The sequence below is a fragment of the Chinchilla lanigera genome, unplaced genomic scaffold, assembly GCF_000276665.1.
Source record: "Chinchilla lanigera isolate Chin_1 unplaced genomic scaffold, ChiLan1.0 scaffold00053, whole genome shotgun sequence".
Taxonomy (NCBI): Eukaryota; Metazoa; Chordata; class Mammalia; order Rodentia; family Chinchillidae; genus Chinchilla; species Chinchilla lanigera.
Genome location: NW_004955454.1, coordinates 5,760,306 through 5,776,032, shown reverse-complemented (window position 1 = coordinate 5,776,032; position 15,727 = coordinate 5,760,306). Strand labels below are relative to the sequence as shown.

Below are 15,727 nucleotides of genomic sequence, written 5' to 3'. Positions count from 1 at the left end.
CAGAGTCTCACCACGGGAGGTAGTTCCTTGCAAAGGAGCAATTTGAAAACGCCAGTCAAATCTGAATTGGTGGAAAAGCCATTTCAAACAGATGACCCCAGGCTGCCTCTTACCATACTTCTAATCCTTCACAGAAACTTCACCTTCTGCCCTTTGACTGAAGCGAATGCAACAGGCAGATATTTTAATACAGTTTTAAGAGGCCTTGGTGTAAATTTTTCTAGGCCAGGTTTGATATACTTCCTGGGTTGCAAAGCAAGATTATCATCCCTCCTCCTGGGCTATGATAATGATAAAGAGATTTCACTGGGTCGAACACAAACATTCTGATCTTGAGTGTGTTCCAGTCCTGACCTGGGTGTAGCCTGAAGGTGTCGGACCTCGCCCAGGTAACAGTCCTTTGTATGAACATAACTGAGAGTAACTCTGATGTGGAGAATGTTTCTTGCTCTTTTAAAAATATTTGAATTGTTTTAAATGATAGAAATCCTTCAAAATGATAGAAATTCTGTTAAAAACTTTCTCCTCCAAAAGATACTTGATGTATCTACGCCTTCTAGGATATTAGGAGAATTCAGGTCAGATCCTTCCTGGCCTCACCTCTCAGGATCCAGCATAAGCTACTGAGATGTCCAAGGATCCCTTGAAGGCCCTCAGCACCTCACGCTGATTGCATTTCCCAGCAACTGACTGGAACTATTTCCCTCTGTGCTGCCTGGGAAGTAGATTCTGGAGTGTGGTTGCACGTGTTATGAGCATGTTTCAGAACCTGGAGCAAGAGTATGTATGTTCAAGGTGTGCCGGAAATACTTAACTTGCTGAATATTTAAATTTTTTGTAAAAGTTATTGTGCTAAAAGACACATTGCCGTTAATCCCCCTCAAAATATACTCCCCCTCACTTTAAACACACCCCATCATTTTTGCCACTTTCTAAAGCAGTTCTGGAAATCCTTTTTCATGAGTGTCTTTAAAAATGTGATTAAAAGATACAATAAAAATGAGGTGTTGTGTACATGTACTAACGCTCCACTGACGAAGCCACTGTACTAATAAAAATGAAAAAATGTTCAGTTAAAAATATGGTGGATGCTGCTGCCAGGTAGAAACGATGCTGTGTCCTCATCACCTTCTGCACCACATCTGGCCGTGTGTGACTTCGGGCTCGTCCTCGAAGTCTACATGACCGTGGAAGATTTGAATCAGTTCAGGCTCTTGCCTGTAATCCCAGCATTTGGGAGGCTGAAGCAGGAGGATTGTCGGGAGTGCAAGGCGAGGGTGGGCTACAGTGAGTGCAGGACTGACCTGAACTACACAGCAAGACCTTGCCTCAAAAAAAAGATACCGCGGCAGCCATGACGTCACAATTAGACATGAAAGAGGCCTTCCAGAACTGCCGCGGGAAGTGGTAGGAACCATGGGATGTACCGCTGAGGCAAGGGGGAGTCTTTGGAAGGGGGTTAATGGCAATGTGTCTTTTACCGTAATTAATTTTTAAACACATTTTTCAGTCACACCTGTGTTCACAGACTGCAGGATTACCTGGCGTAATCTCACACTGAGCACAAAAGTGCCACGTGACTAAGGATGAGCGGGGTCCTGTTCACACCACTTTACTTCCACACCCAGTGTCCGCTCCCCGACGCAGAAAGCACAGTTCACAGACCTGAGGTTCATTCCTTTCTCCCATGAAAAGGAGACTGGCCAGAAGGCAGACAAGGGAAGGAGCAGACAGAGTAATTCACGGTAATGAGCGAGCGAAGCAGAGCTGCGGCAAGCAGAGGCGGTGCGGCCTCCCAGGCACGCGGAGAACACCCGCTCCGGCCCAGTGTCCCCGTTAGCTGCCCAAACTGGCGGAACAGCAGCGCCACCTAGCGAAGCCTGAGCTGGGCGGGGGGCAGCCGCTCGCTGAACCGTGCGGCGAGTGTGGTACAGATCTGAACTGTACCAATAAAGTTCGTAATGCAAGCAAATTTAATATAAACATTTTTTAAAAGCAATGAGTTAGAGGCACTTTTACTCCGAAGGAGGAGTGGAAGACTCTGATAGGAAAAATACAGGTCTAGGAAGAACCCTTTCCTTTTGGTGCTAGCCAAGGACCTGGGTGCACAGGGCGCCTCAAAAGTGGACCCGGTCAAGGCCCTCGGCGGGAAGACGGCTTTGGCTCCCTTTCCTGGAGGGGGACGCGCCAAGCCAGGAGCTTCCCCCACAGAGCCTGCAGCGAGCAGCAGCGTCCCACACGTCTCCCCGGAGCGGCAGAGCGGCAGCACCCACCCAGCCCGCGCTGCTTCCAACCCTGAGGGCCGCCTCCCTGAGCGCCGCGGGAGCACTGCGGCGAGGGCCCTCGGGTGTGAACGGACAGGGGCGCGACCCCGAGGCTCTGCGCAGGGAGCAGGGCGAGCCGGCAGCCCGAACAGTCCTCACGGAGAAGGGCAAGACGGCCGTGCTCGCGGCTCAGCAGCGGGAGTTTCCAATCCGGAGCCGTCCGCACACAGGACCGCAGGGCGCCGCCGCGCCGTGGGGCGGGCACACAGCCGAGGCGCGGCTGACCGCAGCTCCGCGAGGCCGGGAGGGCTTCCACGCGAGTCGTCTGTCCGCCGCGCAAGACGGTCCCGAGTTGGTGACCCGAGCGAGCGGCGAGAGGCCTCGCAGCGTGACGGTGTCCCTCACCCCGCCGGGCGGAGCGCTTCCGCGGGGAGGAGACGGGTGAGAACCGGAAGAGCGGAGGGCGCGCCCCTGCTCTCCCCGCCTCGCCTGGCACTTGATCGCCGGTGGCGGGTCACAGGTCCTGTTTACAAGCTAAGCCGCGCAGCAGCCGCGCGCTGGTGAAGGCACTGGCTGCGAGCGCCTCATTCAGCAGGAGGGGCACAGCCGTTCGGGGCCACTGGCAGCCCTGGCCACGTTCTCTCCGCAGGGGAAGATGGTAGGTGGACGGGCCGGCACCGTGCCTCAGACACGCAAGGGCGAGCCGAGCGCGGGCGTGTGCGGTGTGGGCCCTGCCCCGCCCGCGCCCGCCCTTGCCAGTGAACAACTGGCACGGCTGCCAAGGTTGCTTTGCAGTCACAGCGTAGGAGCCTGGAAAAAGCAACAGCCAGGCGTGGTGGCGCCCGCCTGTAATCCCTGCGCGGAGGCTGAGGCAGGCCTGCGCAGAGTTTGTGAGACCAGCCTGGGCTACACAGTGAGACACTCAAAAACAAGACAAATTTAAAAAAACTACACCTGGAGTCAAAAAATTCAAAGCACTGCCTGCCGCTCATGCACTGAACAGTGTGGTCACATCCCAAGCTCTGGGCAGGAGGATCTGAAAAGAAATGAAGAGAAAGGGAAAAATTCCTACCTACGAAGTATTTTTAATGAACTGGCTCTTAATCCCAAAGTGAAATGTCCGTATCACACCTTCACGGCAAAAGGCCAGGAGCGGGTATAGCTTCTGTATTACAGACGGCCGGCACGAAGGCGGAGACCAGCAGTAGCTGTGCTTCAGAACGCCCAGCCACCGCTCACCCCCGCAACCCTGGACCGTGGCCGCGCTCGCGTGAGACCAACAGCGGCAGCAAGCAGAAGCAGGGCTGCCTGGAGGTGGGGGACGCACGAACCAGGTCAGCAGTGGTGTTTCCCGACCTGGGATGTTCTCAGTAAGGGTCACGCGAGTCCTCCTAAGGCGCGGGCCCGTGGGCTCAGAACCACTTAGTACGGAGGGTAAACTGACATTCTTCAACCCCTGTATTTTTCTCAGGAAAGCCTCACTAGCTTTATGCCCAGAAATAAAGACATCACAACATGCAGTAGAGCCGTTAAGAGGAGTTCTACAGAGGGCTGAGGATGCAGCTCAGTGGTGGAGCACGTACTTACAATGCACAAGGCTCTAAGGACCCCAGCTGGGAAAAAAAAGTTCTACAGAGGAAACCTTCCCTGTGCAGCTCAGAGAGAACAAGGGTGATAAACGGCGTGACTTTTTAATTCTGGCATCTGCATTCTCTACATTTTTCAGCTTTTTTTCTTTTTGGTACCGGGAAAGGAACTTAGGCCCTTGTGCTTGTCAGGCAGGTGCTTTTGCCTGCTGAGCTCTATCCCCGGCCCCGTTCTCTAAATTGGGTGCATTCTGAATCTCTCCTTTACCTAGACTTGGGTACCAGAAAGAACAGCCTCCTAGGACAAGCCCTTGAAGAGGAGAGGGACCTGAGAAATTTTTAATGTATTAACAACACCCAGGAGCCGCATTAAGCCGCAACCCTCGTGGCCACTCGCCCTTCGGCCAGAAGAGAGAAGTAGTAGAGAAAAAACAGGGATACTGACAAAATACCAGCAAAGTCAAAGGAGCAGAGTACCTTCCACCACCCAGAAAACGCGCTCGGCCGGAGTTCTTCAGGTTAAAGCTCACCACGGCAAGGGCCAGCTCAGCACATGCCCGTACCCCGCCTCGGTGGGGAGTACAGACCTGAAGTACCCTAAGCCACATTTTTATTGCCTCTTGGCTCAAAAAACAACCAAGCTCCTGTTAGCACTTAAATGTGCACAGCCAATAGTTGTGAGGACCCGGAGAAACACTGGAAAGAAAATATTTTATTACGAAAAGATTTTCAAAGAAAATCCAGAAACTCTCAGTCTCTCTGCTCCTAACCTATGCAAACACAAAGTACCAATTACAACACGGACGAACCCAGGCAACCACCAGGGCCCACGAGGAGAAACACTTCCCTCACACCTTTCTCCCCTCCCTCCAGCCAGTTAAATCAAGATACACCCAGCCTCACGGGCACAGGCGCCTTCGCTGGTGAGCCGCGCTTGCTCTGACTTTGGAGAAGATCGCCACCTTTGTGCTTGTGTGGGAACGGTGCCTGCACTTCTGTTTGTCCCCTGATGCAGTTTGCAAAGAAAGCAAAATTTTGCCAAACGTTTGTGTGCAAACCAAACCACTTGCAAACAAAAGTGCCGGTGAACCGAGTGTCACTGATCACTTGGTAACGGGACACCGAGGCTCAGAACAGAAAGACAGGGTGGGTGGCAGAGCTCTAACAGACACATACACACCTGCATTTCTTCTTAAATGGCTTTTAAAAGTATTGCTTTAGGGAGATTTTATTTTAAAAAATAAATTTCAAAAAGAAAGCACATTCAAACATCAGGTCTTGGTGATCAGGGTAGGTAAAGTATTTTTATTATAAATTTCAGGATCTAAAAAGTAATTTGTTACATCAACTAAGGTAAATCTGAGATGACTTCTCCGGCTTGCGGGCCCTGCAGTCACTGTGGCCGCAGAATGAAAGGACACAGCTCCAGCCCTCGCGGAGGGATGGCATCGGCAGGGAGACAGAAACGCACGCTGCGCCTCCACTGGCACGGTGGCCTGGGCCCCCCGGCCTCCCGCCCTGGCATCTGGGCTGTGCCGAGTTCGGGGGAAGAGGCCTCCGTCCCTGTACGGTGAAGGCCAGACTAGAACCTCACGGGAGCCTCACACTTGAAGCTCAAGCTTTTTATTCTCACCTTAAATTTCAGTGATATTTGGGACTGATAAAATCTCACTTTATTTCAATGATAGCCAGTAAGTTGTGACCCAATTCACTCTAAGTCCGAGGATGACAATCCTCACCACGTAGTAAGAGACCCCCAGAGCTGGGCGCCCAGTCCTAGGGCAGGCCAGATACTGGGAGAAACATACTAACCCAGGGCTGCACCCAGCGTGTGACCCCCGGCGCTGCTGGCGAGTCACTGTAGGCAAGTGGGTGACCGTGACGGAAAGGGCTCGAGGCCCAGCAGGTCGCTCAGGCCATCCTCTGGCCTCTACAGACAGATACCTCTGCGCCAGTAACCTGCAGGCTGGGAACCCTAGGTCTCGTTCTTCTGTTCTCAGCTTTTCTCAAGCTTCCGAAAGGCAGCCTCTCTGCAAAGGGGGGCTGCAGGGAGCCTTGGGCTCATCGGGTGTGGTGGCGTGGGGCGGGCGCGCCCTCTCCCACGGCCCAGAGCGGGCCCCGGGCAGAACAGCGGCGTAGACCCTGAGGTGGTGCGACGCGGGGGCAGCGCCCTCACCCTATGGGGTGGGGGGGGGGCGGAAGAGGGGCAGCTGCGGAACACGGGCTGCCCGTGGGGGCGGACGCAGCTCCCCAGCTAAGCGGGAGACTCTACCAGGTTTTCCTAAAGTACCCCTCTCCCTCTAAAGCAGCGGACCTCCACGGGGATGATTCTGCCCACAGGGGACATTTGGCAATGTCTGAGACATTTTTGGTTTCCTCCCGGGGAGTGGGTGCTACCGGCATCTAGTGGGCAGAGGCCAGGCTGCTGCGGACACCCCCGGAGCACAGGATGGCCTAACGCATCATGGAATTGCCAAGAACCCTGTTGCAGAGGGAGCACTGCAGCCGTGATTCGGAACGCAGCCCGGGCCGAGGCCCTGGGAACTGACAGGCAGACCACAGCGAACGCACTCCACCCACCCGGCCCTTGCGTGTGGCTCAGGCCGCGGCCTCGTTGCGCAGACACCCCAATTCTCTCAGCGTTCCATAAATGTCCCGTCAGCTGCTGGCAGCTCAAATCCAGCCAACACAACTAAAACCTGAGACCCTTTGCATCGGCCTTCTCCTCTGAAAAAGCCGCTACTTCCTTCTCAGAGCCAGCGCGACCCCGACTGCCACGGCCAGGAGGGCCACAGCGGCGGCCCCTCCGAACAGCAGTATAGACTTGCCCTCGGGCGCGGGGAAGGCCTGCACCTCGCGGGCCGGGGGTGCCTCCCCACCGGGCCTCTCCTTGCTCACAGGGGCCGCCCCCTCGTCCGCCCCCCGAGGCTCCGCGGCTGCTGCTCGCACCTCTTCTTCACCAGGCTTCAGGAGCAGAGACGCAGCAGGGCTGGCTCCCCTGACCGAGACCCCTTCCAGGTCAGGTGCCCTCGTCTGCGGCAAAGAAGTGGCAGTGACGTGCGGAACCAAGGGAGCGGGGGCTCCGGGCTGCGCCTCTGGTGGCTCCCCGGTTGGCAGGGCGGCGGCCCCGGCCACCTCCGCCGCGCCCTCGGGAATCTCTTCTTTCTCCACATGCACAATGTCGGAGTTGGAAGAGTTGTTCTCACTCTTCTCCCCAGCTCCATTGCTATCCAAGCTTTTGACTTCTTCAGGATCCATGGCAATCTGCTGCCAGGACTCAGGGCCGAGAGACACGGGCAGGCTTTCCGTGTGCCAGCTCTGGCTCGCGGACAGGGACACGGGCAGGCTCTCTGACTGCCAGGAGGTCGTCACGGTTGGAGACTCGGGGGGGCTGACTTGTCCAGAGTTGTCGCTGGGCAGAATGTAAATGTCGTTGCTGTCCTCTGCAGTGAGGCCAGGGTACTCCTCCTCCTCGGACTCAAGACTGAAGACAGCGCCCTAGAAGAGGAGAGTCACACGACTGGTCAGCAGTGCAACGACAGTGTCACCATCCCCAGGAGTACGCGGGCACAGGAGGCTCGGGGGTAAAATGATGACAGTATCACGCGCAGGTACAAATCTGCTAGAATGGAACCCTTAATCTATTTTTTTTTTTTTTGTCTTTTTGAGACATGGTCTTGCTATGCAGTTCAGGCTGGCCTTGAGCTCACTTTGTAGCCCAGACTGGTCTCAAACTCACAACACTCCTCCTGCCTCAGCTTCCCCAGTGCTGGGATTGGAGGTGTGCACCACCACCCTGGGGCGGGCTGAACCCCTTAATCTAGACAAGTAATATGTACTAGAAAAAAAAGTGTAAAAAAAATAAGTGTCATCCTGGAAAAAAAATCCTCCTAAATTCAATTCGAGGAATAAATACATTGCTGAGGCCTACATAGTTTCTGAAATGAATGCATTTGTTTGCTGATCAACGCAGAAGAATTTTGACAGCTGTTTTGACCAGTTTCCTTGAAACTAAAATACCAAAAGTTAATTTATAGTCAATGTGATTTATTTTTAGCCAACGCAAGAATTAGCTGGTGGGAGGGGAGACAGCTCAGAGGCACAGCACCTGCCTGGCAAGTGCAAGGTCCTGAGTTTAATTCCCAGTGACAAAAAAAAAAAAAAAAAAGTTGGTAACAGCAGAGGAAACTAAGAGAGATCTTCGCTCAGGGGATTTATCACTTACTGGAGGATGAAGAAAATGCCTGGCCACCAAGGGCTAAGCGAGCGCTTGGGTGGAAGATGACCTCTGAGAGAAGGAGAGGACGGAAAGCTTCCCGGGGGAGTCGACATTTACACTGTCTGTGTGAAGCGCAAGACCTCGACAGATGCCGTGTCCGAGACACAGGCTGACACGGCACGGATTTATGAGAAAGCCGGGAGAGCGAGGAGCCTGGTTTATCAGCGTACAGTGTACATGATCACAAAGGACTACAGAGGACTGTGGATGACAAAGCTCAGAAATAGGGATCAGAGCTGGGATGCAGCTCAGCGGCACATGCACCTGCCTGGCGAGTGCAAGGTCCCGAGTTCGATTCCTGATACAAAAAAAAATTAAAAAAAAAAAAAGAATAGAGACTGTATTCAGTAGGTAATGGTTCACTGAAGTCTTCGAGATACAAAATCATAATCAGAGCCCAGCTTTAAAAAATTTCTCTGGGGCTGCGGCTGGGGCTGTAGCTCAGCGGTACAGCAATTGCCTAGCACATGTGAGGCCCTGGGTGGGATCCTAGCACTTCACAAAAACAAGGCTGGGGATGTAGCTCGGTGGGAGGGCACTTGTCTAGTACGAGTGAGGCTTTTGGTTCGACCCTTAGCACCACAAACAAGCAAACACCAAAACCCTTGTATTATCTTTCCAGACACTGTTATCTCAGCTCCTTGGGAGGCTGAGGCAGGAGGGCCACATGAGCCCACGAGTTTAAGGCCAGCTTGGGCAATATGGTGATATTACATCTCAAATAAGCCAAACCAAACCCAAACAAACCCAAACAAAACAAAACAACAGTCACTCCGATACTATCAGCAGAGTGGAGAGATGCCAGGAACTTACTACTGTCCTTAGTAAAAGTAACAAAGGTCAGTAGTGCAGTCTTCTTGTCCACGTGTAACGGTCCACAGTGTGCCTACTGCTTACCAAGCACTGTGTCAGGCACTGGGGGTGTAACGAGAAAGACGACTCATTTTGTTCTTATACAATGTACTCTTCCGCTAAGGAGACTAGCGCGTGAATTCCTGGTTTCCATGAGACAGTAAGGTCTAAGGTACGGTATACACACAGGATGCCACGGGAACCCACACGCTAGGGACGGCAGAGGCAGGAAGAGTCAATGGCCTGGATGCTGCGAAGATGAAGACAAAGCTTACAAGGCTGGAGAATACTTATAAAGGCTACAGAATTTGAACAGAACATACACAGCAAATTAACTGCTATTCACCTGTAATTTTCTTCTTCAACCAAGATGATACACTGTATACAAAGGACCTAAAGTACCTCGGGAGACCTTCTATCAGACCCACAAAAAAAGAAACCAGAAATACAAAAAGAAGGAAACAAATTATCAGGGCATAACGCCAACGCTCTGCTGCCTATATTCTACCACAACCCTTGCTCAGCCTCGGTAAAAAGACATCCCGGGTAGGGGGCTGGGGATTTAGCTCAGCGGCACAGCGCCTGCCTGGCCAGCGCAAGGCCGTGAGTCCAGCTGCCGGTACTGGGGAAAAAAAAAAAGAAAAAAGTATCCCAGTAGGCATCGGACTCTTCCACACACGTGGAATATGCGCAGAGGCAAGGCAGTGCAGTCACTAAAACACAAGGTTTGGTGGCTGGCAGTACGGCTCAGTGGCAGAGTCCACACTTAGCAGGCGTAGACTCTGGTCCAACACCCCGCACGCACAACAAACACGGAGCCCCACGCTACTGCCATCACCGCCGTCACTATTACCGTCACCGTCCCCACTGCCTGCACTGCTGTTTCTGATGGTGCGGCGACGGCGTGCGGACAGAAGTCTCCCTAGAGCACGGCCACGCGGTGGCGCGTGCCTGGAGTTCCAGTCCTCTGGGAGGTGGAGGCAAGAGGATTGCTTGAGCCCAACAGTTCTGGGTTCTTAAAATATAAAACAATAAAACAGAGCAAAAAAAGTTTTAAATTTAAAAAACCAAATAGATTTAACAATAAAAAGGTAAAAAACAAACTGAAACACCCTCCTCAGGGAGGGTAATTTACAAACGTTTCCCTCCTCTTCCATCTCTTCTAGTAGGTATTTTGTAAAACCGGGAAGTCTAGTCTCTCTAGAAATGACAGCAGTACGCAGTTAGGGATTCGGGCTGGGCACTGGCTTTGCAGGGAGGAAGGGCTCCTAGGCCTCCAGGTCTGCGGGAGGGACGGCTCAGCCTGGGCCCGGAGGAGGAAGCCTTTCGGAGAGAGAGCGGAGGGCGGCGCGAGAGAAGAGGGAATGAGACGCGCAGGTCTGGAGGGCATCTGTTCAGTTCAGCTAAGTGCCGGAGCGATGAAGCAGCCGTGAGCAGGTCTCAGGCATTTAGACCGGCACTTTCCGCGGCCTGATTCTCAGTAGGCGAGAACCTGAAGTAGCCTTCCGCGCCTTCAGGAAAATACACATGGTTCATCCGAACGATCTGACTACCACACAAGCAGGAAGACTGAAACCCGAAGGGACCCACACCGCACACCAACTACACACGAGAACTACAGCGGGACTGAGAAACTAGAGACGCGCTGAGTACATCGAGGAGTACGTATTATCTCCTGAGACTGCAACTCTGAATGCCGTAAAGGTGTCCACGACTTCCAAATTAACCCATCATTTCAACACAGTCTCCACTATAAAACCCACGAGGTTTCTTCTTACGGGAACCGACAGACTGATTCTAAAATTCTCACAGCAACAAAAAGGACTACGCATAAACCATTCTTGAACAACAAACTTCAAGAGCGCATGCTATCGCTATCAAGATTCATTACAAATTACAGTCATTACAACAGCGGCCAGGCACATGCCAGGCCGTTAGTGTTACTCCGGTGGTACACGCATGACCATCCCCTTGGGCAGCCTCTACCACTGGTGACACATATGGATCTACCCACTTTTATCAGTCTTTTTACTGATAAACTTTATAAAAAGCCACTCAATGAGCCAGTCACGCATGCATTACTGGTGGTTCAAGCCAGCCAGCTGTGAGAGGTATGAATTATAGCCTGAAATGTGTTAAGTACTACATATATCTCAATGTACTTAGTCTTGAATGTATCCTAATATTTCTTTTTTTTTTCTTTTTCTTTTTGTCTTTTTGAGACAGGGTCTCCCTATGTTCAGGCTGGCCTTGAACTCACTTTGTAGCCAAGGCTGGTCTCAAACTCACAACAATCCTCCTGCCTCACCCTCCTGAGTGCTGGGATTACAGTGTGCACCACCACACCCAGCAACATCCTAGTATTTCTAAACGTATTTCTTCCCCCTCTCTCAGCATTTATTGCTACTACTCACTGGGACACAACATCTGAAACCCACAATTTATTTATTTATTTATTTTTTTGGTTTTGGTTTTTCTCTGGTACCGGGAACCGAACTCACGACCTTGCGCTTGCCAGGTAGGCGCTTTGCCGCTGAGCTAAATCCCCAGCCCCTGAAACCCACAATTTAAAAGGAGGAGAGGCAGGAGGATCCTAAGTTCGAGCCCAGCCTTGGCAAGTCACTGAGACCCTGTCTCAAAATAATAGAAAGCTGTGCGTGGTGGCACATGCCTATAATCCCAGCACTTACGGTTGGAGATATAGATCAGTGGCGCAGCGCCTGCCTGGCAAGCGTGAGGTTTTGAGTTTGAACCCAGGTACCAAAAACAAACAAAAAAAGTAAAGTCAAGATAAAAGAAAAAGGACTGAGGTCTAGGAATATAGCTCAGTGTGATGGCCTGGGGTTCAACTCCCAGTAAGGGTTGGGGGTAGGGGCAGACAGGAAGACAGAGACACGGGGAGAGAGAGGGAAGGAGAGAGAAAGAAGGAAAAAATTAAAGAGAAAGAGAATGAATGAGGATGAAGCGGAACAGATCAAAGAACAATGAGAAGGCTGCTGGGACAGCGGAAGCACCAACGAAAACAGTGCTGGAAGGCCTCACGTCGCACGCGGGCTTCTGGCTCCTGAGGGTTCCACAGCGTAAGACGGGCAGGGAAGCTGACGCTCAGGAGGGACGGTCAGGCTGATGCATGGAAGGTGAAACAGAACTGTGTTTCTGGATATGAAACACTGCCTCAGCCGGGTGTGGTGCAGCCCTCCTGTGATCCCAGCCCTCGGAAAGCTGAGACAGGAGGGTGGCCGTGAGTTCACAGCCAGCCTGGGCTCTGTAACAGCTTCCAGGCCAGCCTGGACTACACAGTGAGACCCTGTCTCAAACAAACAAACAAACAAACAAACTTGCCTCATCTCATAAACCGTCTTTTTCCCTTTTCTGAGTCTGACAAAAATCTTAGTTCTACTGAGAAATGAATTCAAATCCCTGCCCCCAACTTAGCTTTTCTTATACACCATCAATACCTCAGAGCAGAAAAGATGAGTCAAAGGTACCCCGGGGCCATTAGATAAAGGTTCAGTTGAACTATATGAAATAGAGTAGCATTAATTTTAAATCTATTCCTAATTATCTGAGTCCTTCAGTTAAAAAGCAAGAGGCAAAGTCATGCAGTATTTAGAATAACATTATCCCTTTTTCAGCATGTTAATGTTCCCCTAGGAAACCAAATATAAATTTTCAGAAGACTGTAACACAACACAGCACTCTTAGAGGAGCATTACAGGAAGTAAAGTGATTTTCTTCTATTCTTAGAGCCACCAGCATTTAGCCCAATCTGTCTTACTCCTACTCTAGGTGCTCTTTGTAAGAGGGACAGCTGTATTTGGAGAGCAGTTCCTGTCCCCTACAAGTGCTGCATTAAACCCCCACGTCTCGTCCCTCTCTTCACGCAGACACTGGCCTTAACATTTGCAGGGAGTAGAAAATGTTCTAGAAGTATGGGAAAGGAGGTGAGACAGGGTCTCGCTATGCAGTGCAGGCTGGCCTTGAACTCACTGTGTAGCTCAGGCTGGCCTCAAACTCACAATGATCCTCCTGCTTCAGCCTCCCAAGTGCTGGGATTACAGGCGTGTACCACCACGCCCAGCTTGAGAGCTATCTCTTAAAACTCTGCCTTAGTTACTTTTCTCTCACTGCTGAGATAAAATACCCGAAGTTATTTAGCTCACAGTTTGTAGAGGTTTTGGTCCATAATCAGCTGGCTCCAAGGCTGGGTGGCACATGGCAGAGGGGAAACTGTTCACGGCAGCAGAAGACAGCAAACCAGCAAGAACAAAAGAGGAAAACAGGCCTCTTTCTGCCCCTTTTTACCTTGTCCAGCTGCTGGGATCAGGGCGGTGCCAGTGCAGTCAGTGGAGTATCCAGCAATCACCCAGCCTTAATCCCAGCACTGCACTGTGAATCAGTCACAAACTCGAGGTTCAGCTGCCTCTGAAAAAGTCTGCCCCCCATGATTGCAGGAGGCTTTGGGGGACATCCACATACAAACCATAACACACTGTGTTGGTATAACGCAGCACACCACTCTAACGGCAACTCCTGAAGTCTATCCCTAGACCCCATTTAAGAGCTCCTGTCTGACTCCACCCCCTCTGGAGCACTGCGTCCATTCTCCACAGGTCTGACTCTGGGCCACATACAGTATCATTATGAGTATTTTATATCACACTTCTAATTTTTTTTTTTTTTTTTGAGACAGCGTCTTGCTATGTAGCCCAGGCTGGCCTGGAACTAGCAGCGCTCCCCCTGCCTCAGCCTCCCAAGTGTCAGGATTGCAGGCATGCACCACCACGCCTGGTTCTCACTGTTTTCTTCACATATTTTAGTTGCTTTCCCAACTACAGATACACCTTAACTTATGACAGATTACATCCCAATAAACCCGTGAGTTGGAAACAGCTGAAGTCACACAGCATTTAAACATACCTAAGTCACTAAACATCTTAGTGTAGCCCACCTTAAATGTGCTCAGAACACCTACATTAGCCTGTAGTTGGGTGCAATCATCTAATGCAAAGTATATTTTATACTAAAATGTTAGGTATCTCACATAACTTATTGACTACTGCTCTAAAAATAAGAAACAAATTAGTTGTATGGGTACATTTTGTACCTCCACACATAATGTAGTCAGAAAACTGCAACAAAAGATTTAAGAACATTATCTAATCCACATGTAGAAGTCCCTTCCATCTCATCTAAGACATTAGAACAAGTTTGTCAAATTGCAACTTTGGTGTTGATACAGTGCCTAAAAGCCAATTCAAACTAAATAGCTTTGTTCTCTGCTGTCATGGCCTCCCTACCTTTCAACTTATTTCTCTTTTTAACATTATTTTTTTGTTTTTGTTATTTGAGACATGGTTTCGCTATGTAGTTCAGACTGGCCTTGCACTCACAGCAATCCTCCTGCCTCAGCCTCTCTAGAGCTGGGATTACAGGTGTGCACCCCCAGGCCCAGCCTACGATTTATTCCTATATATAGGACGTACAACATATAATGAAGATTTACCAGAAATTTTGTGCTCTTATGTAAGAAATCTTAAAGAATGGTGCATGCCTGTAATCCCAGCACTTGGGAGGCTGAGGCAGGAGGATTTCTTCAAGTTCAAGGCCGGCCTGTGCTACAAAGTAAGTTCAAGGCCAGCCTGAACTGTAGAGTGAAACCCTGTTTCAAAAAAAAGAGTCTCTTAACAATTCTGTTGTTAATAGCTTTCACTAAAAAATAAAGACCTGATCTGGGTAACAGGTTACCTAAAATTTAGCATATTTGATGAATAACATCTATAAGCAGGCTTTTTTTTTTCTTTTTTGGTCTTTTTGAGACAGGGTCTCACTATGCAGTTCAGGCCCATCTTGAACTCACTTTATAGCCCAGGCTGGCCTGGAACTTGCAATGATCCTCCTGCCTCAGCCTCCTGAGAGCTGGAATTACAGGTGTGCGCCACCATGTCTGGTTTTATAAGTAGTCTTAAAGGCACTCCAACAATCTAAATTGTGTGTGTGTGTGTGTGTGTGTGTGTGTGTGTTTCTTTTTTATTCTCTTATTTACTAATTTTTTTTCATGTGGCATTGGGGATTGAACCCAGGGCCTCACACATGCTAAGTAACATGCTCTACCACTCGCTACAGCCCCAGGTCTTTTAAAAAGCTTTATTTTGAGACAGGGTCTTGCTAGGTTAAGGCTGGCCTCAAACTTGGCAATCCTTCCGGCTCAGCTTCTTCAACAGTTGAGATTACAGATACGCAGTCATCACACCTACCTCTATACTGTTTTGTTTTGTTTTTTGGTACCGGGAATGGAACTCAGGACCTTGTGCTCGCCAGTCAGGCGCTTGTGCCACTTAGCCATATCCTCAGCCCCTCTATACTGTTTTTAACACAAAATACTTGTAGTTTTGGGAGTGTCTATTTCTTTGGCCCTACCTATATAAAAAAAAGCCTAACTTTGAGAGCTCAAACATATAAAACTTGGCCAGGTGTGTGCCATCACACGCCTGTAATCCCAGCACTTGGGAGGCTGAGGCCTGAGGATTGCTGCAGGTTTGAGGCCAGCCTGGGCTATGTAGTGAGTTCAAGGCCAGCCTGAAAGACTCTGTCTCAAAGAAAAAATTACGGGCCAGGGATATAACTCAGTAGCACACTGCCTGCCTGTCAGGCACAAGGTACTGAGTTCAATTCTTGGTATCAAAAAATAAACACTAAAACATAAATATAAAATTTTGATTACCATCATTAGAGCTTAAATGTGC

General features: G+C 50.5%; 1 protein-coding gene and 1 long non-coding RNA gene across 4 annotated transcripts in view; one reads left to right on the top strand and one right to left on the bottom strand.

The window, feature by feature from the left end:
• The first annotated feature begins 949 nt into the window (after positions 1-949).
• Positions 950-1,967, top strand: LOC106149818. Its single transcript, XR_001236236.1, has 2 exons — positions 950-1,407; positions 1,511-1,967. It is a non-coding gene; the product is annotated as an uncharacterized LOC106149818 (long non-coding RNA).
• A 3,168-nt stretch (positions 1,968-5,135) lies between these two features.
• Positions 5,136-15,727, bottom strand: part of Bcl2l13 (BCL2-like 13 (apoptosis facilitator)) — a 78,871-nt gene continuing 68,279 nt past the window's right edge. For 2 of the 3 annotated variants that reach the window (XM_005395980.2, XM_005395979.2), the window contains exon 7: positions 5,136-7,348. In XM_005395980.2, the coding sequence (XP_005396037.1) occupies positions 6,590-7,348 (759 nt within the window). In that variant the 3' untranslated portion in view covers positions 5,136-6,589. The remainder of the gene's footprint in view (positions 7,349-15,727) is intronic. The other variant, XM_013520179.1, reaches the window with a different exon arrangement.